The 25,758-nt window shown below is 45.4% G+C and overlaps 1 protein-coding gene across 6 annotated transcripts in view; it reads left to right on the top strand.

The window, feature by feature from the left end:
* WNK1 (WNK lysine deficient protein kinase 1) overlaps positions 1-25,758 on the top strand; it is a 1,347,111-nt gene that overhangs the window by 949,710 nt on the left and 371,643 nt on the right. For 5 of the 6 annotated variants that reach the window (XM_078673696.1, XM_078673700.1, XM_078673697.1 and 2 more), the window contains one exon: positions 15,507-15,590. The exons of the other annotated variant lie outside the window; for it this stretch is intronic. In XM_078673696.1, the coding sequence (XP_078529822.1) occupies positions 15,507-15,590 (84 nt within the window). The remainder of the gene's footprint in view (positions 1-15,506; positions 15,591-25,758) is intronic. 6 annotated transcript variants of the gene reach the window in all.

Below are 25,758 nucleotides of genomic sequence, written 5' to 3'. Positions count from 1 at the left end.
AAAGCGCGAACAATCACCCGTAAGGGTCTCTAGGCGCTGGGGGCCGTCGGGAAGATTAAGCAAGCTATTGCCCAGAGTCACATGGTGCTGGGCTAACCTGCCGCTGGAGCGGAGGTTCGAACCGTGATCCCCAGATTCCAGCATCAGTCACCCTGGCCGTGGCGCCTCACCTCTCCCCTTTAAAATATACCTTTGTTTGGCAACGCCGTCGGGCCCGCCGCGTCTCCGTCTACCCCAAACCACCTACTTAAATCCCATAAGTTCCCTTAATATGGAACGGTCATGTCTGTGGTGCAACACTAGACCACTACTCCACTAATTGAATGCGCATGCATTAAACTATTACCTGGTACGCTTCAAGTAACCCATATGAGTAAACCTACTATTGCTTGTATTATTAAACTTCATTAACCGCGTCAGCCCTTCGTGCTTGAGTACCTTGTATGTTTACAAGGCGCCGTGCCTTAACCTCAGTTGTGGAAATGGTTCAAAACCACCCTTATTGAAACCAGCGAACTGTCTGGCAAACGTTCAAATTAAAAGATGGAAGCGAAAGTCTATGCGGCAGCGTGAATAATTATCCAAAGGAGAAACTCACTTTAAGAGTAAAAACGTATATCTTCACACTGAGACGATACATCGAAGTCTTTAATATAGATAACAACGTTAAAATATCGCGCAGCCAATAACGTCAATAAAATAAACTCAAATGAATTTTCAAGCAGACAGAGTATCCAAAACATAATATTGTCCATACAGGATAAAGATAATGAAAATGACATTTAAGGGACAAACCAATATAGATGAAGGGCAGGAGTGAGGTGGGGACAGACCAAGAAGCAGAAAAATATCCTGACAGAGTAGTGGACCCATTAAAGAAAATTATGTAATTCATGGTCCACCTTAAGTCCCAACTTCATAGTACAGATCCACCTTGCCTCTAATTGTCTCAGATGTTGTTTCCTATCCCCACTCCTTTTCTCAGCTAAAGCTAAATCTATTCCATGAAATCTGAAGTTTGACCTGTTAGATCCCATCTTGCAATCATGCGACACTAAAGAGTAAGCGGTGTCTTGATTGAGACTTGCTCCTCTGTGTTCTTGCATACATGTTTACAGTTGAGTCTACTGCTAACGGGTGAATGGAATACTACGTGGAACGCTTTCTAGGGTAGCTTTTTGCGGCTTCGTCCCTTTCCAAGCAATTGGTGGTGCAGAGAGCGCACCGCTCACTAACTGCTAAACCTCATCCGGGCTCTATTCCCGGGCCCATCATTGCCCGGCTCCTAAATTATTGGGACCGTTGAACTGCCCTGTGGCTGGCCAGAGAGTGGCACAACTTAGTTGACAGTGGCAATTCTATCTCCATAAACCCTGAATTCACGATGGCAGTGCAGGAAGCCCGTAAGTAATTCCTCCTGGTGAAGTGCAAGCTGCAACAGGCCAACATTTCCTATGCCATGCTGTAGCCAGCTAGACTCCGAATCTCCTTCAAAGAGGACCATCCTGATAAAAGATGTCCAGTATTTCCCATCCGACTCCTTCCAAGATCTGCAAGGACGCTACTGTTTGGTGTGGGGGCGCATTGCTACATATTCCGTCACTTTGGTCAACTGCTATGATCCCAATGTGGATGACAGTCTTTTTTTGACAAGCTATGGGGACTCATACTAGACATTGGCTCCACACATTGGGGAGACTTTAATGCTGTATTAGACCCCACTATGGATCGATCACACAGCATACCAGGCCTGCATACTAAGGCAGGCAAGCAGCAAGTACTTGAGAGATATCATGACTGACCAACAGCTTTTAGATGCCTGGAGAACCCCTCCCTCTACACAAAGAGGGCACCTTTCATTCCAGCATACATCCCAGCTGGTCCCACCCGCTTTGTGGCTTTCTTATTGTAATATTGTATTTCTTTACCCAAGAGGGTACTCTTGTGAAGGCTAGAAACCTGGCTAGTTAGAACAGAGCACCATGCATTCACATACTCTGACTACTCCCCAGTGTTTCTACAGCTGTGGCCACCGAGGACTGGCTCCCCCTACCAGTAGTGGAGGCCTCCTGCTGCGGCCCTTCTGGACACATGCTTCCATGAGGAATTAAGGCAAGAGATACGGGACTTCATTCCTTGGAACCTGGACATAGTCACGACCTTGGCTGGTGTATGGGACGCCTTTAAAGTGCCTATTAGTGGAATATACGGCAGAGTGAGAGAGCCGATTTCAATCCAAATATCATCAAGCCTGCCAATATGAGGAGGGTGAAAGGCCAGGAAAGGCACTGGCTGAGGCAGTGCGTGCTCCCAGGTTTCCCAAATAAGTCATGGAAGTGGAGGATACAGATGGCTCTATACAAAGAGATACTACGGATATCCTTCTTACTTTCTCCACTTTTTACTCTACTCTCTACACCTTGCGTAGGACCCGACTGACAGACTACTAAGAGGACATAGCTTCAGGATGGCTCAGCGAGGTGCACAGGGAATTCCTGTCAACTGATCTAGAATAAGAGGAAATATTCGAGCATCCATAATACCGTTGAGATCTGGTCGTGTGCCGGGGCCAGGCGGCCTGCCGGAGGACTTTTATAAGTGCTATGTGGTAACACTAGTTACTATCCTGAAAAAAGTGTATGTTGAAACAAAGGGCTCAGGAGTTCTCCCACCCTCCAAGGGCCGGGGCAACGATATTTGCCCTTCTCATGGTTTAAATGTATTTTGAAATTGAAAGTAATATTATATAGGTCATGAGGGAGTATTCTTTGTACTCCTTGCCCTTCTCAAACCAGGAAAGAACACTACCACATGCAAGGTCTACAGGCCCCTATACTTAATCAATTTTAATGTGAAAACACTAGCTAAAGTGCTGTCCAACCTTCTGAGTTTGTTGATGGGGGGATTGGGCCTGCCGGATCAACTGTGCTCATACTAGAGCGCGCTACCTCCCATAACTTAAGCACTGCTACAGCATATCGACCCTGAATTGGCTGTGGTGGCAGTCTTTCTAGATGCCACCAAGGCCTTTGACTCCCTGGAGTGGGAATACTTATTTGCTTGGTGCGGAGAATGGAACCACCGTCCAGCCCCCTCCCCTCCCCTCCCCTCCCCCATTTCTATTATTGATTGCCTCATTATATAGTCAGACACGAGCTACAGTGCAGCTTAATGGCAGCTGTTTCAGACCATTTCCTATTTTGCGGGACTCCAGGCAGGGGTGTCCTCTGTCACCTCTCCTGTTTGCACTGGCGATTGAGCTGCTGGCGGCTAAGCTCTGACAACAACATTGAGAGTATGCACTGCGATACCCTACTCGGCATCTGCTGGTATCGCTCTATGCCGATGATATTGCCCTCTATATTCAAGACCCACATACTAGCCTGAATCTAATTCTTAGGGAGTTTCTTTGCTTCTGAGAGGTATCTGGAGTGAATATACAGTGCGGTAAATATCAGATCTTTCCTCTTACCCCCAATACCCTACAAATTTTGCGACTTAGTTTGATTCTGAAATAAACTATTTGGGCATGGTGGTCTCTAGGGATAGGGATGAAACGCGTCGGGAGAACTATGCTACGGTCATCGTCTCGCTCATAGCATCTGTCTCTCGCTGGATCTCACGGTCTCTTTCACTGGCGGGATCAATCTCTTTAATCAAAATGGTTGTATTGCCAAAACTACTCTACTTATTCCTCAATCAACCATAGCCCTGGGACATTCATGTTTTCATGCACTCCAGACACCGCTTAGCCGGCTGACCTGGGAAGGCAAGCAGCCCAGAGTACGCTGGAATATACTTGCCCCACCTTTTGCAGGAGGCGGGTTCGAAGCTTCAGATATTGAGTTATACTATTTATGTGCTCATGGTTTAGACCGCCCCCCTTCATGCCCCACTTAGCAACCAAACAAGGCTACGTGGCTCCTCTTCACACTATATATTTTCTAGTGGCGCAGGTCCCTGGCGAAGGTACCACTTTTTCCACAGTGGCGTGCACTACCCTAGTGTTGTGGCGGCTAGCCTGGAAACTGAATAAACCCTTACTGTACTCTCCATTAGCGCCCCTTCCTTACCACCATCTGACCCCGGTCACTCATGAGGCATCCTGTCGCAGCATGTTATGAAAGCAAGGTATGGACACCTGGGGAGATAGATCTCACAACGGAATATTCAAAGACAGAGGCAATGCTGGGTGGGGAGACTATCACGCCGCTGGAGATATTTTTATACATTAGGCTCGGGCTGCCACTCCCTACATGCCTGATAAACGGCTGCGGGACCAGCCCATGCAGTCTGTCTGCTCTGTCCTGCTGCCCAGGCAGAATGTCCCAAGGTACTGACCAACTCACAGACCGGTTGGGATTTGAAGTTGGATGCACCACTCACTGAAAGGCAGTTGCTGTAAGCAAACAGACATGATAACTGCCAGCAGTCGTCAGCGCATCATACACTTCAAATTCATTCATTGAGTTTTCGATGCACCAGTGAGACTCCATAGACGTAAATTGCGACCTAATGGTCGCTATGATAGATGCGGCCAGGAGGAGGTAGGATTCCTGGATCTCGCGTGGGACGATACAAAAGTACTGGATGGAGTATGGACCGCCATTCTCCTCACCCCGGTCATGGCGCTACTGGGATACACAGAGGAACTGTTATCTCCCTGTAGGAAATTCAGATCATCGGGGTTGCCCCTGGCAAAGCGGGGGGGGGCATGTAGGTGGAGCCGAGGGCAAGCTCCCAAATTCAAGGAGTGGCTGGATGATTTTACATATTGTAAAGGTCAATTAAGCACATATGCCGAGCTCTTACGCCTGACTTCAAGACCACAGGACATTTGGGAACCCATTGTTGACATACTTGAGGGAGGACTCAGACTGAAATACCACATGACTAGTTATGATGCCCCTTGATATCCTAACCAACGTTTCTTCTGTACCGGCACAACAGCGGCAGGGGAGAATTGAGCATCTATATTATGCGGAGGTGTCTAACCTAATGTTAGGTTCTACACAGCACATTTCCTCTTGGGCTAAGACGTATACACTGTATGTTGTGTTTGTTTTAAAAATCAGAGATTGGGAACTATGGGGGATTCATTATTTACTGTTCAACCCGATGGGGCATAAAATGGATTTATGGTTGTTTTGTCCATGAGAGAGCTACGCTACATGTAGACATGTGTAACATTCAGCAAATATGAGTGAACTGCTATACTTTGTTGTAAAAATTCAATACAGATATAAAAAATAAAAAAAAGGATTCAGGCAAGAGCAATACTGCCTTTAGGTCCAGGCTTCTTGTAGATAACTACAGAGAAGTATGACACTATTATCTTATAGAGACTACTAGCCGCAGATTCCTTAACGTAGAATTATCCCCAGGCGTGAGACTGGATCCATGTGCCGGGGCCTTCCGCAGAGTCGCTGGTGGCTTCGGCGCCGACAAGTTTGGCTTCAGGTTTTGGGGGTGTGGTGTCGCTGAGGTGCGGCCCCATGGGTTCCCCTCTTCCACCCACGGCATCCCGGCCTCGCCGCATATCCCCACGGGGGTCCCTGTGGTGTCACAGGAGGTCACCTGGACTCGCGATTCTTCCCCTCGGTCCTCTAGGCAGGCGGCAGGCCGAGCCAACGCCGTGACGGCGCCAACTGTTTTCCTCCCCAGCTCTTGCTTTGCGAGGCTTTGTCTTTCTTCTCACGCCTGCGCTTCTTGGCTGTGGGGCCTTTTCTGCCTTGTCCGCTGCCTCGGGGAAGATGCCTGTTCAGCTGTCCCCTTCGCTGTGTGTGTGTTCTCCTGCAGTGGGCTCTGCCTCCATTTTCATCTCTTCTCCTTGGGAGTTTGAGGTGTTTTTTTTCTTCCTTGGTACTCCTCTGGCGCTGTCTGTCCCTGCGGGGTTTTTGTGGCGGATGTCCCTTGTACCGTAGGTCGGCATGGGGTATCCTGGCCTTCCCTTCTGCTTGGTGTGGGCGGGGCCGCCCTTTCCCCCCTTGACACGACCCCTGTTAGGGTTTTGTGTTTCTTCCAAGCTGGGGAGGTTCTCTCGCAGGCCCTCCTCCCCTCTGGGTATGGCTAGGGTATCTATTCTACATTAAGGATCTGCAGCTCGTAGTCTCTATCAGATGTAGACGTTACTTACCTTCGGTAACCGTGTATCTGGTAGATACGATTCTAGCCGCAGATTCCTTCACAACTCACCCTTCCGCCCCATTCTGCGAGGACCTTCAGCTTGGTTTTCTGCATTCACCTCCCTCCGGGTGGCTTGTCCCTCTTCGCTTCCTCCCTTTGCTGGATGTTTGGTTCTATTCTTTGTTCCACCCCTTCCTTGCTGGTACTTGGACGGTTGGTTCATGTGTACTTTGCTTCCCTGCACCCTGTTTTTTCCCAGTATGACTCCTCTGCGGTCCTCTGAATTGGGGTCTCTCGGCTGTCTCTCAGCCTTTAGCTCCTTCCAGGGGATATGGCCATCCTCGATGATGTTGTCGTGGGTTAATTTGCCGTTACTCATCTGTTTCGAACTTGTTGCCCCTCACTGTTGTGGATTGTGATTGCGATCTTTCTATCGCCTGCTATGCACTTTTTTCACATGTTTTTCTGCCTCCCAGGAGGATGTCGCCTTAGCTGAAAGGTTGCTTCTGAGAGTGGTGCTCTGCTCTTTCCCTGCTATGGCTTTCAGTACCATAGTGCCTGGCACTTTCCTGGTTGGTGCTGTTCCTCTCCTTTCGTTTCCTCTTTTCTCTACTTTTTCGCTCACTGTTCCCATGCTCTCACAGTTTTGTTTGTGCTGGCTCCGCGTTGTGGCGCGGAAAAGTTCTCTGAAAAAAACTGAAGTCAGAGCGCCGGGGTGGGGCTTACGTGACCTCGCTGACGTCACGCCCGCGGACGACGTCAGGGCAGAGTTACGTGGTACCGCCCCTGGCGTGCAGAGATGCTGTCGCAAAAATTTACGGATCCAGTCTCACGCCTGGGGGTAATGCTAGGTTAAGGAATCTGCGGCTAGAATCGTCTCTACCAGATACACAGTTACTGAAGGTAAGTAACTTGTACAACGGTACCAAGAGTGCTGAAGAGCTATCTTTCCTTCTGAGTAAAATCCAGCTTTCTTGGAAGGAGACATCAACCAGACTTTGCGATAATGTCAGTGATGGTCAGAAGCCATGCTTCAGCTCCAGTAAGATGCAACAATCGTATTGATGTTATAGTAAGAAAGGTGTGTGAGGCACAGCAAGTACAGGATTTATAGCTGCCAGCTCTCATACAATACTATAACACATCATTGTAGAAATCGATAAAACACTTTTCAGAGGTGATACCCAGGGTTAAAAGACAAGACTTTCCTGCAGTCATTAAAGAAGAGTTGCTGGATCACATCCATATTATTATTCCTGCTATAGACTCTGTGAACCTAGCAAATTTGCTATAGTGCTTTGTCTGATTTAAAAATGTATGTTTACATGTAACCAGCCTTAAGTCTGACACCCAAAGAAAGTAGTTAGTCTGCCAATCTGCTGCCTTCAATTCTTTTACAGATGAGGAGATAAACCGTATGAAAACAGGTACCTAGTCATGAACTTGAAGGAAAAGACACGTCTTCACATTCTAAGTAAAAGCAATCCTTAAGCAAGAGTAGGTCTTGTTTATAGGCGACCGCACAGATGCTAATTTTGTTATAGGATAGTAGTAGGCACTCGCCCTTTAATGGTCAACCACTCTAAAACTATAAATACAAATAAGCAAAAAAAGCACAAAAGAGTGCCACAATAATCCAACCATTTTACTATAGAGATTTTTCTCTCTTTTCTTCAGAACATAAACTTGTTCAATGTAGTTGTCAGTATCAATATACTCTTCTCTTGGTTCAAAATAAAACTGGAACTGTAGTGTGAAGTCTCCAAACAATTCTCTTTTTATTCTTCAAAACATTATTGACTCAACCCAACCAACGCGTTTTGTCCTCTAGGAGGACTTCATCAGGGTTTATGCATTTCTTTGCAGCTTAATGAAATCAATGTCTTTGGGTAAAGGAATCAGTTATTCCAAAAATTCTTTGAATACTAGTTTATTCTTTTGGTATCATAGAAGAATATCGGAAGGCTATCTAGAAAGAGCAGCTTATTATCCACACTCCATTAGATTCTGTTCGCTCAGACAGGATAACAATACACTATTCAAGAAGAAGAGGCAAGGAGCTGCCAGATTTTCAGTATTGACCCCACACTTCTTGAATTCCCTCTCACCTAATAGCAGATCAACTTCGTGCTATTCCATATTTAGACAACTCTTGACAATTTTGTTGTTCACACAATCAATTAAGTAAGATTATGAGCTGTAAGTTATGTTCTGTAACCAGCGCCAAGAAACCGGTTGGTGTATTTGCACTCTATAAATACTTTTAACATAACATCTCTGTCAGGCTGGGGTCATAACCTCGTTATTCATCAGTCTGTGGTACTGAAGGCTGTTAGGCTTTCTTTCTCTCTTTGATGAGAAATCTTGTTCTGATTCAAAGCCATAACACCAGCACCAAGTACAATATATACACAGGAAAAGCGTTTTTTGACTTGCCTATAATCTTTGGAGTCATTTGACAAATCTTCCCGAAATGTAAAAAAAAGTGAGGCTTGTGGGGCATGGAAACGTTCAGGGTGATCTGAGAAGCAGGGGCTGAGAAAAAGGGGAATGGTCAAAAAAAGTGGATTTCCTATGTTAATTCCCATAGAGATTTAAGACACAACTACAGCCCGAACTGCTGAACAGAATTGCACCACATTTGGCACAAAGGTAGCTGTTATTCTGGAAAGCGACCTTTTGTGAATTGGTGTAAATCCGTTCACTAGTTTTTGAGACATATAAGGGAAAAACACATTTTTAAATCTAGAGACGTGGATTCTCCAAGGATCCAACAGTCCTCATGCTGAAATCTGATTGGCTGCCAACACTTCAACAAGGAAGTGTTGGCAACCATCTTGGAACTCAGCTGAGCCCCCCCCCCTCCCCCCCAAAAAAAGTAAAAAGACAAGGGGGCACGGTAGGAATGTCATAACCCCCTAGTTGAAGAAAAATTACCACAAAATTGCAAGTCACAAATCCGCTTCAACATTTTTTTTAAAAAACAAGCAAGGTCTTCCACACCTGTTTTAAAAAAATAAATTAAAAAAAAAAACCCCGGGTTGGCCTCTTCCTGGGGGCATGCAGAAACATTTTTTAAAAGTAAAAAAATTCAGGAGGAGGGTGCACGGGGACCCATTTCTCAAGGACGTTTTTTAGCCCCGGATATGAAAAAGCCTCCGCAGGGTTTTTTGAGAATAGTATAGGGGGTGTACGGACCCCCCTCCAGGGGTTTTAATATACCTCGGGGACCACTACCTCCCCAGGGCTAAATAGTAATGGGGGAGCACGCTGCGCCCCTAGATCCTGGGGACCACAACCTCACCAGGGCCAAATAACTTTAAAAAATGAGAGCGGGCTGTGCGGTCGCCCTCCTGGGCTCTATACGGCCCATGAGACCACCTCACCGGGGCCGGCCTGTGAAAATGTAAGCAGGGGAGTAGCGCAGCCACCCTCCTGGGGCCATTAATTGCCCTGGGGATCGCTCTCCTTCCTCTCAAGCCCCCCCTTCCCAGAACTGACTCCTGCTATGTCCAGGGGTGCCCAACACTGGGACATAGCAGTTTGCTTAAGCTTAGAGGGCGCTGACTGCTTCTGCCATGGGACAGCAAACACTAACTCCACTCTCAGCAAGAGGGAGCTGTCAAACTACTCCCGCTTGCTGGGAGCAGAATTCCAAACTGTTTCTCTGACTGCAGGTATGCGGGCAAGGAAACATATGAAATATTGCTCCTGCACACACGGATCTGCATATTTAGCAGTTCCCTGCATGCAGGAGCAATGCCGCTTCTGCTGGAAGCGGAGAGCCGGCAGGGACTGTTGATGGTCCGCATCAAAGCACCATGGGTGCTTTGGGTGAGGTCTTGGCACTCAAGTAGATGTGGCCGGGCCCTGGGAAATGGGGTCCCCGGGCCGAAATGGACCTAGCGGAAACACTGACGACAGACTTTACAAATCTACTCCATCCTTTAGGAAAAACAGGGATTACTTATTTTGGCATCTGATGGAATCATAACATATTAGGTGGGACACTTAATTCCTGAGAGGTAATCTTTCTTCAGGAGAAGTCTTGTACCATCTTTATTGTCTCTAAAGATATTTCAAGATTGCTGTGAAGATTCCTGGTTCTAAGCACTCCTTATTTGTGCCATTGTGGGACTCCTGGGCCAGATGTACGTACAACTGGTCACAATTTTTGCAACCAGTGTGGTAATTTCCAAGGCCACAGATTCGCAGTGGGTCACAATTCAACCTACCTCATGAATATTAATGAGGTAGGTTGCAAATTGTGACTCACTAGGAATTGCGGCCATCACAGGGATGGTGGCCTGCTGATGTCAGCATACCACCATGTCTGTAATTGCTTTTATATAAAGCATGTTTTCTCTAAATTTATCCCAATTTCCTGAAAGGAAAATGTGATGATTTTAAACAAAAAAATGAAAAGTGTAATTTTCATTTTTGTAAAGAAAATTTTTGAGTAGGCAGCGGTCCATTAAAATCTTTTCAACATTCACAAGGGGGAAGGGGTCTTTTTGAGATCATGTTACCATTTGCAAATAGCTTACCAACTTCTTTGAGGAGGTGATAAAATATTGATGTTTTGTGACCTGAATTTGGTTGCAAAACATTAATACATACCATTCCAAATCAGCATTTGGAAGGTCCGCCCTAAACATACTCCTTCCTGAAACCAAATCGAGATTTGGCTGCAAACCCCAATTGTGATTCAGTAATGTGTTACAGAATCACAATTGTTTGTGTTACATTTGAAAAAGCATTTTTACAGTCTGCGAATCAGGCTGTTTGCAGCCTCAAATATGGTTTGTATATCTGGCCACAGTGTTTCATATCACTAAAGTGGAACTTTGTGTTGTTGACACCAGATTCTGCAGCTTTCCTTGTAAAATGTGCAAACACTTTTGTGACATTCTAAGGGAACCACTTCATTAGACTTTCAGAAATGTCAAAAAGAATTAAGATAATTGAGATTGTGAGTGAGACCAGTTCAAAACTTTAGAAACGGTCTCTCCGGAAAAAAAATACTTCAGAATGTATCCCATTTGATAAAGTCCTAATTTACTTCCTTTGTGAAGAAGTTTCCTTACTAAAATGGAATATCCTGGAAAAAATGTAATCTATACTTAATATCTGAGGGTTGAGCATGATTCCGAATGGTGTTCTTTGCACGGTGTTTCTCAAAGATGTTGCTCACAAGTCTGCATACCAGGAGTACCTTGTTCTAAAGCTCTAAAGAACTTAGTTCCTAGTTTCTTCTAGACATCTTTTTTTGAATTGGTAAGGAACACGCAGGATTGGGATGCTAGACGTTGAGGGGAAATAACTCTATCAAAACGTACTCAATATTCACAACAGCTGAAACCTACCTCAGTTTCAAAGCCATGGTCATCGCTAAAAGAGGACTGTGTGAGAAAAATAGTTGAGGATGAACTGGTTGCGTTGGAAAGAGGATTGGTAACGCAGTCCTGAGCAGATGCTTCTCTGGTGGAGCGAGAATCTCTTTGCCTTCATTGAGAGTAGGAATGGGGCATCTCTTGTTTTTTTAGGAGGCTAAAATGCAGGTGTATATGTACTTCTCTTCCCTGGCAGAGCAGCATGTCTTCAAGTGCTGGCAGGAAATACAAGCCCTGGTGAAAAGACATTAAGTCCTCAGGCTCTTTTAGACAACTTTCGTAACTCACTTTCATCCTGCAAAGTACAGTAACTCTTAAATATAATGAAGACCCAAAAGCGAGAACAAATATGTTCTGATATCCTGACTTGGTTTTAAAATAAACATTGCATATTGTGGGTGCTGCATGGCTGTGAGACCTAAAGTGGCGGCACTTAATTCCCTGTGCAGTCTTTTGCTTGTTTGTTTGAAAAATACAAATGTGTGGTTTATTTGTTCTATAACACTGTTACTCAGTGTGATTTTAAGTGTTCGGGATTTCACTGAATAGGCCAAGAATTTCCTAGAGAGCATTGTGTGATGCAAAAGTACATATATATGGTGCCCAGAAACATAGGACTTGATTTGTGATGCCTTTGTGCAGTAATCAGGTGCTCAAACGCTGCCAGAGGTCCTTACATTTCATGTAGTATTGCATATATTGATTCAGGTTAGCTGTTTTCTTTTATTTTGGAGGGATTCAAGGACCAACTGGGCCCCTGTTGACTGTCGTTGCAGCACCATTGCACTCCTGCATAAGCAACAATGTTGACAGAGCACATTAGTTAGCACACATTCTGACACTTAAAGCACACCCTTTTTATAGAACTCACATTTTTGTGATATTTTAACTAATGCACGTTTTGGTGAAAAGGTTGTTGATTGCTGTATGTGCCTACATTAGCCACCTTTGCATGGCATTATCATGTCACATCCTATGAACAGCACATCTGGTACTGATGAGGCACCTTGCCACTTATGTGTTGTGTATCACTTATAAGTATTCTTTGAAAGTGCATTAACACCTAGTATGTGCCCAGGGTTCAACGTAAATTCAGAAGGGAGAGAACCATGCGAAAATGTTGGGGTTCCAATGTAAGATACTGTTATGTTAATAAGACTTATAGAGCTCCTGGATGTCCCAGCAATGGGGCTTCCCAGCGCTAACCACAGTAGACGGGACATTTTGCATCAGATCAAAAAGGGGCAGGGAGACCTAGGTAGCAAACAGCCAAGTTTTCTTTTTCTATAACAGATAGAACTCTGAGTATTCTTTGGATCAAGGGACATGCTGTTCCAGAGGGCAGGAGCCAGAACCTGGAATGAGAGCCCTCACAAATTATTTTTGTGAATTGGGGGAACACTGCTAGATTTAGTTCTGCCGAACGAAGTGCTTCAGCAGGAAGATAAGGTAGTATTAGTTCTGAAACAGTGGTGGCTCCTGCAGCATTCATAATCTTGTGAACAGTGCTAAGAACTTAAAATTAATGTGCTTCTTGAGGGGCAGCCAGTGCAGCTTTAGAAGGAGCCCAGCCAGAGGAGCAGAACCTCAGAAGGATGAAGAGTAATCTTGCTATTGCACTTAGGACAGATTGCAGCCTCTTTTAGATTGATTTCTTACAACCCAAATACAGGATTTTACAGTAGTCAAGGCAAGAGATGATGGGAGATTGAATGATAAAGTATTGAATTTGAGGTTGGAAGAAGATGATAGTAGATCTAAGGCCTCTCAGAAGGCCAAAGCATGTGCCTTCTACAGGCCCGCTTGAGTCTCTTAGGAGAAGGAATTGTCTAGCCAGATTCCTAGATTTTGTATAAAAGGTTTGTGTGACAGAGGAGGCCCCAGGCCCTCCGGCTGCCAGTGATCTCCATACAAGTAATGTAGATGCTGTTCATTTATATTTGCAGTAGTTATCCTGTAAATCTGACATGAAACTGGCTCTCCTGAAGCTGTTTTAATTTTTTTGCATTGCTAGTCTAGATTGCAAATACAAGAGCCAAGGGGGGTCTTTGCAAAGCTGGTTAGGACACATGCATATGGTCTCGCAAGGCAGTACTGTTGATGGCTTTGATTTTGATGGACTTGATGGCATGCTGATTTTGTTATGAAAAGGTGCTGGCCTTCAACAGTGGAATGTAGATTCATGATGTTTATAGAGATGTTGGTTGTACATTTGTGTCAAACTGAATGTATCCATGCTGCTTGAAGGTAAGTAAAACTGGGAATGTAATAGTGTTCCAAAAAGATGCTAGATTGGAGGGTAATAGGATTATTGTGTTGAGATTAACCCCTTCCGTGCTCCCCAGTGCTGCTTTCAGCCAACGGCAGACGCAGCCCCACCCACTCTTCAGAACGCCTGCACCGCGGCGGAAAAACCGCCGCGGTTAAGGCGTTATTATGGTGCGCTTTCTCTCTGTGGTGGATGTGAAGGAACACTGTACCCTGCCAAAAAACTAACAATGTGCATATTTAAGTAGCAAGGCATGTGTGTTCATTGCAATTGAAGAGTATCATTTCCATGGACTGGCCTTTGTCACTTTGACTGTGAAAGGGATTTGTTAATGCTACTCGTATTTTCTGTTGTACGAGCTGTTTTATGTTGCAGTATGGGTTCACTAGTTTTTATAGTATTGTGGAGTTGTTGTTAAGGTGTTGGACATTCTAGTCCTGCTTAATGCTATTGGAGGGTTATGGTTACGTTTAGTACAGTCCAAGAGAAACAAATACTGTCTGTTAAGCCTTTAGTGTGGTGTATGGTTATATGGAAAGATAGTTGTTTAACACTGGGCCTTTCTAATCTCCTAACTACTTTGGCTTAAGTGGGATGCTTTGTGGTAGGTGCTCGGATGTTATGTATACTTTAGTGCTGTTTGAGAATGATGCCTTCCTAACTGTGTGGTCCGAGGTGCTCGACTTAGCTGTATGTAGCAGTGTTTTTGGGGGCTGTTTTATTGTAAGTATTTGGCATAGAGATATTTAAGATAAGTCCCTGTACAACTAGGCAGACTGCACAGTGGCAGCTGAACAATGTATTGATTGTGCAGATGGTGGAAAGAACCTCACAAGCTGATAGTAAGCGAGAGCCCTGTGAGAATTGGAGCCACCCAAAAGGTAGCGTTTTGAACTTTGTACAACTCTGAGTTGCGTTATTTAATAATGTGGAAAAACCTTTTTGATAATGGTACCGTTAACTTTGGTATGGAGCCTTTCATTTACTACACTAATGGGTTATTTATCTAAATTATACAAATCTTTACATTTGGCAGCAGTTGATTAGGAGTTTTTACATTGGTCATGTTTTTCACTTCAATTGTAATCCTGCAATCTTTGTCGTTGGATCCCATTATGGTCCTGTTGGAACCAAGGATCTAAAATTAAATTACATGCGAAGGTTTAGCAGGAATGCTTGACATAAGCCTACCGATGATATATATTTTTTTCTCCACACTATGCTTTTTAACCTTCACTGTCATAATAGTAACTTTCTTCCAGCATGGAACTAAAGACACATTGTTAATGGCATGTTTTAGATGCTGCAAAGAACCAAGTTCTCCCCTTTAAAACTCTGAAGATTTTGCCTTCTTTTTACGAAGTGAAGCTAGAGTAGTTGCCTGAAGAAATACGTAATTATTATTCTTCCATTTTATGTATTTTTTTAATATAAATTTTATGAAATTTTACTGTGAATCAGTGGCCAAGGGGTGTTTCATTTAAATGCAGAGAAAATAGACGGGAGTGCAAAAAAGAAACGGGCAGTTCTGCATGAGCTATTTATTTATAATAGGTTAGCAGATATTTTGGGCCTTTTCTAGTACGCTCACCTAATTAACATTAAAGTACTTCTTCGCATGTTTCTGGGAGTCATCAAAATGAGGAAAGATTTCTAATAAAAGCGCCTTAGTATTTCATAGCACTTATGGTCTTACCTTTCCCATTCATTGTCTGTAGGTGCTTCCACTTGGGGCCGAAGGTCCATCTTGCACCCCATCTTCTGAACAGCAGTTGCCCCTACCAGGACCTTCTCTAACTCAGGTGCAGCATGCCGTCTCTTTGCTTGTTCTTTCTTTCTGCTCTTTTTCTGTCAAATGGCATGATAAAATAAACTCCTGTGCATGATCTTTGGCTTTCATTATTTGTTTAAATCAAATGTTTGTGATCTGAACCAGTAATAGACTCCCCAGTTAATAGGTAAAAATTGTTTCACAGTTTTCAACACCTCTACTATTGTATGTTTAACAATTAATAGATACCAGTCATTATTAAAAGCCACCTACTGGCAAACGTATTTAAAGTTATTTTGGATTCTTTTTTTTTGTTTTAACTTTGTGAGACCATACTAGTACCCTTAAGAACCATGAAGGCAGGGTCATTGAGATTTGCGTTGTAAGTTAATGGAAGCGCCAGCATATGACTGGTCTTTCAGCACTAACTTCACACATACCAAAGTGCTAAGAATAAGAGACGACAAAATCACCAGGAACTAACGTTCTGCTTTTCCGATTCAGTCAGTTCCCCGTCCTCCATCATAATGGAAAGTCCTGTCAGGCATCATTGCACAACATGGATTTCTTATTTCAAGCCCTCCCCATGAGTCTATGGAGGTTGGGTTCATTTACACAGAGTTTGCCGAATGGTTCTTGTATGTCGAACCCTCTTTAGTATTTCTTACATTTCCATCCTTTCAACAGGGCTTACATTTTGGTACTGAAAAATTTGCCTTATTGCAGAGCTCTCTCTTGGGTGCCAGAAGAGCACCCTTAGCTTGTGTTCTCAGGTTCTCAGAGACATGATGTATACAGTCTTCTATCCCAACTGACTCCCTTGGAGCATGTTCCAAGGGGCTCGACATTCCTCCAATGGCCTTCAATTTGCAGGGCACCTTCCCTCCTCGTTTGGTCGCTATGGAGTTAGTGAGGTCCGAAAAAGCATTCAAGAAATGCCTTCGTTACCTGCGTCGGTATTGTTTGCGTACGGTCTCGAGCGTCGTCCGACTCTCTGAGCCGGAAATCTACCGAGTCAAGTAACTCTTCGATCGAGGCCCTCTCGTCGCAGCAAGACCCGACGAACTTAACATGGAGCGGAGCCCGTTCAAGTTCTGCCCCGTCTGTGGATCCAAATATCCACATATCGATGTGCATCCGGTCTGTAATAAATGCCTATCACCGGACCACAACGAAGAAAACTGCATGGCCTGCTCTAAGTTCAGGTCCAAGAAGACGCTCAAGCATCGGCGCGCGGCGCGCCTCGAGGCCCAGCGAGCGGCGCCGGCACCTGACGACATATTCGACGACCCCGCGGAAGAAGGCGGTAGCCATCATCTCCAGATTTCACCACCGTCGACGGAGGTCCAGGCCGATCCCGAGGAACATGTCGAAGGACAAGGCCAAGACCTTGAATACGTCGAGGAGGTAGGGGACGACGAAGAAGTTTATGGGGCCGCGGAAGATAGCTCAGAGGAAGAGCTATGCCCCGAAGTCTACATTATTCAGGCTCAGGTCACGGGATCGACACTCGGCCTTACCCACGACCCTGCACCGCTATCCCCGGCCCCGCCTTCTGGACGGCCACGGACACTCAAGCGGAGCCGCCATCTCAGATATCGAAACCGAAAAAAAAACCTTCGGATCCGACGGCACCAAAGATGGCCGACGTCCAGCCAAAACCGAAACCTTCGGAATCGACAAAACCTAAAATGGCCGACGTCCAACAAAAAGTATCGAAGCCTGCTCCTTCATCGACTCCGTCGCCCTCAGGCCCACCGAAGTCGAAGAAGGCTGTCGAGTCGACAGCGTCGCAAAAGGTGCAGAAGGAACCATCCTCTAAGAAGGCCGTCCATCAAGTGTCAAGCACAGTTGTTCCGGCACGGATATCTAAGTCTGTTGACACGCCTTCGGACGCTCCTACGGCGCCATCAAGTAAACGCGCAGTCGAATCAAAGTCGACTAAAAGCCACGACCCGAAGGCCGCAGGCACTACGGCAGCAACGGCGTCGGCGCCAAAGCCTCCAACGGAGCCGCGACACGTTGCAGCCGAAGATTCGTCGAGGCAAATCTCCACCACACCGAGGGAGTCCGACGCCACCGAACATCAGCCGTCGGTTACCAAACCCTCTGCCTCCTTCACAAAGCAGGTGACCGACTCCCTCAAACGTATTCGGGAGAAGACTTTGTCGTCAACGGCATCGCCTCCAAAGACCTCGACCAAGCTTCTCTACACTCTGCCACCTAGGGTGGCACCGAAAGCATTTGCACCGAGATCGGTGCCGAAAATCGCTAACACGTCGGATCCTTCGACGCAAAAGGGACGCTCGGATCAACATCAAGCCTCAGAAGACCATTCTGAGCATTACATCGATGCCCAAACAGGGAAATTGACCCTCTACAAGAGAAAAATCACTTCCCAACCGCTGGAATCCTATGTTATTCCACTAAAGAAGAAGAGGCCGGCACAGGACATTCCTGCCCATGTTGAACCTATTCTGCCACCACCAAGAAGAAGTCCATCTCCTTCACCCAACCAATCAGGAGGAGAGGATGATGAACAAGATGACCAATACAATTTCCCAGTTGACAATGACCCTGATGTTCTGCAGGACTCATATGACGACACTGGGGACCAAGGTGGACATCAGGTGGTACAAGATCCACAAGGTTTTGGGACACGTACATCTCCAACAGAGGATTTTGCAGCATTTAATGCTTTAATAGAACGGGCAGCAGCAAATCATGATGTGGACATGCATGCTGACCCGGTGGAGGAAGATTTTTTGTTCGACACTTTCTCTGTCTCAGAAAGAACAGTTAAAATACTTCCTATGCTCAAAGGTGTCCTTAAACATGCCCCAGAGATCTTTAAGGAACCTACCAGGGCAAGAGTGGTGAACCCACGTATCGAGAAAAAATACAGGCCAGCACCTGGAGATCCTGCATATATTCGGGGACAGTTGCCTCTGGACTCGTTGGTGGTCGTCAATGCCCGCAAGAGGGCAAACTCCCAAACGACGGGTGAAGCTCCTCCCCCAGACAAGGAGTCGAAAGTGCTTGAGGCATCCGGCAAAAGGGTGGCTGCGCAAGCTGCCAATGTATGGCGTATAGCAAACACACAGGCACTATTGGCACGATACGATAGGGCGCATTACGACACCCTAGAACAGCTCCTTCAACACCTACCTGATGAGTTTAAGGAAGCAGCCGAAATGCTCATACAAGAGGGAAAGCTTATCTCAAACGCTGCAATAAAGTGTGCACTTGATGTGGCAGATACAGCGGCTAGGGGAATTAACACTAGCGTCATGTTAAGGCGACAAGCTTGGCTTCGTATATCTGGATTTAAGCCTGACATTCAAACTACAATCCTCAACCAGCCCGTCAATCCTGACAGACTGTTTGGTCCAGATGTAGACACCACCCTTGAAAAGATTAAAAAGGACAACGAGACTGCTAAGTCCATGGGGGCGCTTCCGTCACAACAATTCAGGGGAAGCACTTTTCGTCGCTCAGGAGCACGTGGTGTTACCAGAGGACACTTGGGTCAACAAACACAATTCACAAAGGGTGGTGCACAATCCTCGTACCCCAAGCAGGGTAGAGGGGGTTACAGAGGTAACAGTGCCAAGGGCAGAGGCAGAGGGAACAACAACTCCTGTTCCTCTGCCGCTAACAAACAGTGACTCTCTGTCACTGCCCCCCGACCATACAACACCTGTCGGGGGGAGACTCCAGCAGTTCCTGCCAGTCTGGACGTCCATCACCACAGACAGGTGGGTGAGAAAACTTATCCAGTACGGTTACTGTTTGGAGTTAACATCCACTCCTCCCAACATTCCCCCAAGACACCGTCCTATGTCGGCAGAGCACTTGCACTTATTGCAGCAGGAAGTACTGGTGATGCTGCAAAAAGGCGCAATCGAGCTCGTACCAGTGGAAGAGGAAGGCACAGGGGTCTATTCCCTGTACTTCCTCATCCCAAAAAAGGACAGATCCCTCAGACCTATTCTGGATCTACGCCCCCTCCACATGTACATACTGTCAGAACACTTTCACATGCTGACACTGCAACAAATTCTTCCCCTGCTCAATCAAGGGGACTTCCTAGCAACCTTGGACCTCAAGGATGCTTATTTCCACATCCCACTCCACCCATCCCACAGAAAATACCTCAGGTTCACCATTCAAAACAGGCACTATCAGTTCAAAGTCCTACCCTTCAGGGTGACTACTGCCCCCAGAGTGTTTACAAAGTGTCTGGCGACAGTGGCGGCGCACCTCAGGAGACCGAACATACATGTCTACCCATACCTAGACGACTGGCTTGTTCAAGCAAAGTCGGAACAACAGTGCGCCGCAGACATGTCCCACACTATTCAACTCCTTCACAGCCTGGGGTTCTCGCTAAACTACCCAAAGTCGCACCTTCAACCAAACCATGTGCGGCAGTATCTGGGCGCAACAATAAACACCCTGACTGCTATGGCTCAGCCAAACCCAGTCAGAATCAACAGCATTCAGTCGCTGATCCAAAAGTTCAGACCGCAACACTCCCTGCCAGCGAAAGTGTTCATGCAGTTGATAGCCATGATGGCCTCCTGCATCTTCATAGTCCCGCACGCGAGGTTGCATATGCGCCCGCTCCATGAATGCTTGGCAAATCAGTGGACACAGGCTCGGGGACAACTGACAGACCTAGTGTTGGTGACCGGTCGGGCATACAACTCTCTGCATTGGTGGAATCCACACAACCTTTGCAAGGGACGACCGTTCCAAGAGCCAGTGCCACAGATAATCCTAACAACGGACGCATCTCTCCAAGGGTGGGGAGCTCATGTGCTCCACTACACTGTGCAGGGACTGTGGTCCACCCAGCAGCAGAAGTTGCACATCAACTACCTGGAATTGATGGCAATCTTCATGGCGATAAAGTCCTTCAAAGTACATTTGTGCAACAAAGTCGTGTTGATCCGGACGGACAACATGACAGCCATGTACTACATCCAAAAGCAGGGAGGTACTCACTCGCCACAGCTGTCTCATCTGGCTCAGAGCATGTGGAAGTGGGCCATTCAGAGGAACATTTTCCTCATGGCGGAACACCTCCCAGGAAAGGACAATCAGATGGCGGATCTGCTCAGCAGATACAGCCATCAAATGCACGAGTGTGAGATACATCCATCAGTACTCCACCCGTACTTCCAGCAGTGGGGTCATCCAGAGATAGACCTGTTTGCCACAAGGGAAAACGCAAAATGCCAAAGCTTTGCCGCCAGGTTCCCTCACCCGGAATCGCAAGGGAATGCGATATGGATGAACCGGTCAGGCAAATTTGCGTACGCTTTTCCCCCAGCGCCTCTCATTCCGCTGGTGGCAAGAAAGCTAAAGCAACACTCGATGACTCTCATCCTGGTTGCTCCAACATGGGCACGCCAACCATGGTACACCACGTTTCTAGAACTTTCCGTGGTACCGCATCAAAGGCTGCATCTCACATCCAGGCTCTTGACGCAGAACCATGGCGACATTCAGCATCCAGATCCGCAACAGCGATCTGGCTCCTGAAGTCTTAGAATTTGGCTACCTCAACCTGCCTCCAGAATGCATGGACATCATCCGGGAGGCAAAGAAGCCCACGACCAGAGCTTGCTATGCAGCAAAATGGAAGCGGTTTGTCATTTACTGTACAGACAACAATATCAACCCGCTAGATGCATCCACTCCTAACATCATCTGCTATTTGTTACATCTTTACAAATGCAATCTAGCGTACGCTTCCATTCGGATACATTTATCCGCCATAGCTGCTTATCTCCAGAATAGGCAACACCTCTGTTTTCAGGGTGCCTGCCATTAAAGCCTTTCTAGAAGGACTGAAGCGAGTCATTCCTCCAAGAACACCACCAGCTCCAGTGTGGAACCTCAATGTGGTCCTCACTAGGCTGATGGGCCCACCTTTTGAGCCACTGCACTCCTGCGAAATTCAGTTTCTTACATGGAAAGTGGCTTTTCTCATTGCTATCACATCGCTCAGACGTGTTAGTGAGCTGCAGGCGCTCACAATCCAAGAGCCATTCATCCAAATACATTCCAACAGGGTAGTGCTCCGCACTAACCCCAAATTCCTTCCTAAGGTGGTGTCACAGTTTCATATCAACCAAACTATTGACCTGCCTGCATTCTTCCAAAACCCACAAACAGTAGCAGAAAGAATGCTTCATACATTAGACGTTAGGAGGGCGCTAATGTACTACATTGACAGAACACAACACTTTAGAAAGACACAACAACTTTTTGTTGCCTTCTCAGCACAGCACAAAGGCAACCCCATTTCCAAAGCAGGAATAGCCAGATGGATTGTTAAGTGCATTCAAATCTGTTATCAAAAGGCTAAACGTACTTTAACAATACCCCCAAGGGCGCACTCCACACGCAAATTGGGGGCCTCCATGGCTTTCCTGGGGAACATTCCCTTGGAAGACATTTGTAGAGCAGCCACATGGTCTACACCACACACATTTACCAAACATTACTGTGTAGATGTGCATTCAAAACAGCAAGCAGCTGTAGGACAGGCTGTTCTCAAGACACTTTTTCAAGCTTCTGCAGCTGGCACGGGCAACCGCCCTTAATGGAGGGACTGCTGTGTATTCTATGCATAAGATATGAATTTAGCAGCCCACATGCCTCGAACTGAATATGCTACTTACCAGTATGCATCTGTTCTTGGCATGTAGGGCTGCTAACATTCATATCGCCCGCCCTCCTCCCCGGTGCCCGTAGCGGCTGCAGATACTCTCTATGCATTCATCATTAGCATGGACATCCTTTACACTATTTCACTCCATCTCTGCCACAATGGCTAAAAACAATCTGGGGATGGAGTCGATGCCCATGCGCACTGTAGTCCAGGGGAGGAGCCACCTATCTCGTGATACTTCAAAGACTCTTCCAGGACAACAATGTGCAATCATCCGGACCCAACACTAGGCGGCGATCTATGCATAAGATATGAATGTTAGCAGCCCTACATGCCAAGAACAGATGCATACTGGTAAGTAGCATATTCATTCTCCTAGTCCTATTGTTTCGATAAGGAAACCACTTTTGAGGTGTTGGTCTCCTCAGAGATGTCATTTTAGGTTTAAGTTAGTTTATGAACCAAGTGCCTCAAAAGTCTGCCACTTTTAAGTCTTTTGGTTGACTCCCCCACGAGAACACAACTTTCCAGCCATTTGGGACCAGCTTACCTCTTGGTCTGGAAACCTCTGTCTAACTCTTTTAAGTAACAAGAATACAGATCTAGTATTCAGCAGGCCTTGTGCTAGTGGCCAGACCAAATGGACAACTGATAATAATCTCCGTACAGTGAATTTCGACCTCTTGTTTTCCCACCTTGCTGAGGAATCATCTCAGAGGTACATTACCCACTTTGATGTAGCTACAAACTTTTCACTTTCTTATCTTGTTGACTTTCAGCTAGTGGTGAGGTGGGGGAGCCTTCTAAAGCCAGATGGCAGACCCACACTTACACCCTACGAAACCGGTAGACCTCAGATGCCTCCAATTTAAGTTTCCTAATTACACTCCCTAAGATCTGTGGTGCAAAGAGAACAATAAGGAAATGTTAAGCATGTTTCAATGATTTGTAAAGATCCTAATTATGGGGGTATTCTTTATGGCACTCTACATCAAACATTGGCTGTTGCACGTTTTTTAGGTATAACCTCTCTAGCACTTTTCCATTAGCAATACATTTAACAACATCGTGATTAGTTTATCATCTGGTATTGGCTCAAATGTAGGTGACGAGGTATTTCTGTCCTCCCCCATACGAGCACCCAAATCAGAACTGTTCAATAGCAATAGGGTCCAAAAACCTCAAGTTATGAAACCTGAAGCCAATTCAAGCCCTAATGAACTAAAAAGTAGAATTGGTATAGATCCATTCAGTCCAATACCAGTAACAGGAAGAATCAATCCGGACCTGAAACACTCTAATCCCGGAGATAATTGATATTGAGTGTGCACCCACTACAAAAGGGCAAAATAAGGTACAGAACGCCGATTCTGTTAGCTGACCTATCCCTTCTAGCTAAATATGATGAAAACCTTTTTGAAGGAGCAAGTTTCGCAAAAGCCCAAACAGAGCATCAATAGGAATATGTGACAGTTTGCTTCACACCATGAATCCTATAACCAGTGCCCTTAATTATCATTCAGATAAATTGAATATAGAGGTGGAATTGCTGAATACCCTTGCCCTGTTTGTAGCTGGGATCAACTCCAAGTTACTTAACTTGACAAACCAAATAGTAAGGATGCAATCTCATAGAGATAACCAAACTATCATTGCACCTAAATCATAGATAAAATCTCAAATCTACAGAGCATAGTTGGATCCCTAGTAGATGAGCTCAGGCATATGTCAGGGCAGAGCAAAAAGGAGTACTCAAACATAACAGACCACTACCAGTGCCATGATGTCCAGGAACTAACAGCACAAACATCCAAGCAAGTAAAAAAATTAGATATGACTGAGATAGGTATTGAGGGAGTAAACGCCTATGGACCTCAAAAGCATAAAGATCAGCAACAAATAGATACACGATCCATTAAGAAAGAAGAAGGAAAAAGTCCCCTTGCAAGACAAGGAAATATATCGTGGTATACAGGACCTTCTGGAGGTAACAACATAGAATGAAGCCACACGATTAATATCAACACAAGACGGTGAGGCATTCAAGTAATAAACAATACAGACTTATCCTCCAATTCAAAAATAGTAGGGCTAAGCATAAGAGCAAGTAAAAGGCAAAGAAAAGCATGCAACAGAACAAACAAAATAAAAACAACCACCAATACAAGTACATCCTACAACCCTAAGAAAAATTACCCAATCTTCAAATCATCCATAATATATGTGTGTGAGTTGAAAGTAAGGGATAAAGGGCTGACCACAACACTAAGCAGACAAGATGTGCCATTCTTTCCTGAAGAGGCTCCCAGTCAGTTTATCGCAACTTATTGCGGTGAAGCCCCAACCTGCCATGTGTCTAGTCAAAACATCAGACAAGGGTTTCCACAAGTATATAGTGATACACAGTTATTCTTGTTGGATAAGGACAATGGAATGCGCAGCAATATATTAGATACTCATCAAAACAAATTATCAAACATTCTGTTACCTTCCACTTCCCAGTCTGGTACAAATTCAGGGCAAACACAAAAAGATACCACTGGCAAGAATCGCATACTTAGTTTAACTGCTCCAGTAGGAGACCTTCCCAGGTGCTTGAAGACACACAGCACAACATTTCCACCATCCTTTAATGATAACATGAAGAATTCATCAACTAATATGGATAGGTGTCCGGCCCATACCACAAAACTCTTATTCATTCCCCAGTATGTCTGCAGGGGAATACACAACATACTAAATCGCAGTAACATACTAAAATGACTAGCCTCAATCCCAGAGCTCAGCAATCTAACTTCAGATGCTTTAGAATCAGTTCAATTCAAACAGGATCCCTCTATTTCCACGCAAGAAATAACCAGTACAACATGGCATAGTGAGAAGACTGTGAATAAATCTCTACAAAATGGTCCACAATTTAAGAATTGGGGGATTAAAATAAGGAAATGCAATGATAGTCATTATCCAACCCAATTGATTCCCAAGCCTGCCGCAAAGAGAAACGCTCAGACAATTCCTATGACAACCGGTAATCGCTGAGGGTATACTAATGTCCTAAAAGGAGCAATTGGTCCATTATTCAATCCCGCAATATCTTTTGGTATTAAAATCACAGGTTGCAATTCGTGCTCATGCATGTGTGAATAAATACAAAAAAATCTGATTTTAAGGGATTACTGGCCTTGCTTCCAAAAATTCTTACTAAAGGGAAATCTGAAGGGAATGATAGAAGGTTGAACTGTTCAGCCAGTGCGAAAACATTTATTAATATTTGCTCATGGAATGTCCATGGCCTCACCAGACTGCCAGAAGATCATGACACTGCGACGTTCATACAGAATTTTAAAGTTTTCATGTTTCAAGAAGCATGGAAAATTTGCAATAAGTACATTATTGGTTATCAAGAGTATGATTTTGCAACGCGCTCATCTTCCTATGGCCGAGGGAAAGTTGGGCTTTCTATCTCTGTGTCACACCAAGCATCACGAAATTGAATTTCATTTAACTTGGCTTT

Source organism: Lissotriton helveticus, chromosome 1_1 (genome assembly GCF_964261635.1).
Source record: "Lissotriton helveticus chromosome 1_1, aLisHel1.1, whole genome shotgun sequence".
NCBI classification, from domain to species: Eukaryota; Metazoa; Chordata; class Amphibia; order Caudata; family Salamandridae; genus Lissotriton; species Lissotriton helveticus.
The sequence above is the reverse complement of the archived record's forward strand: the minus strand, read 5'-3'. Positions and strand labels throughout refer to the sequence as shown.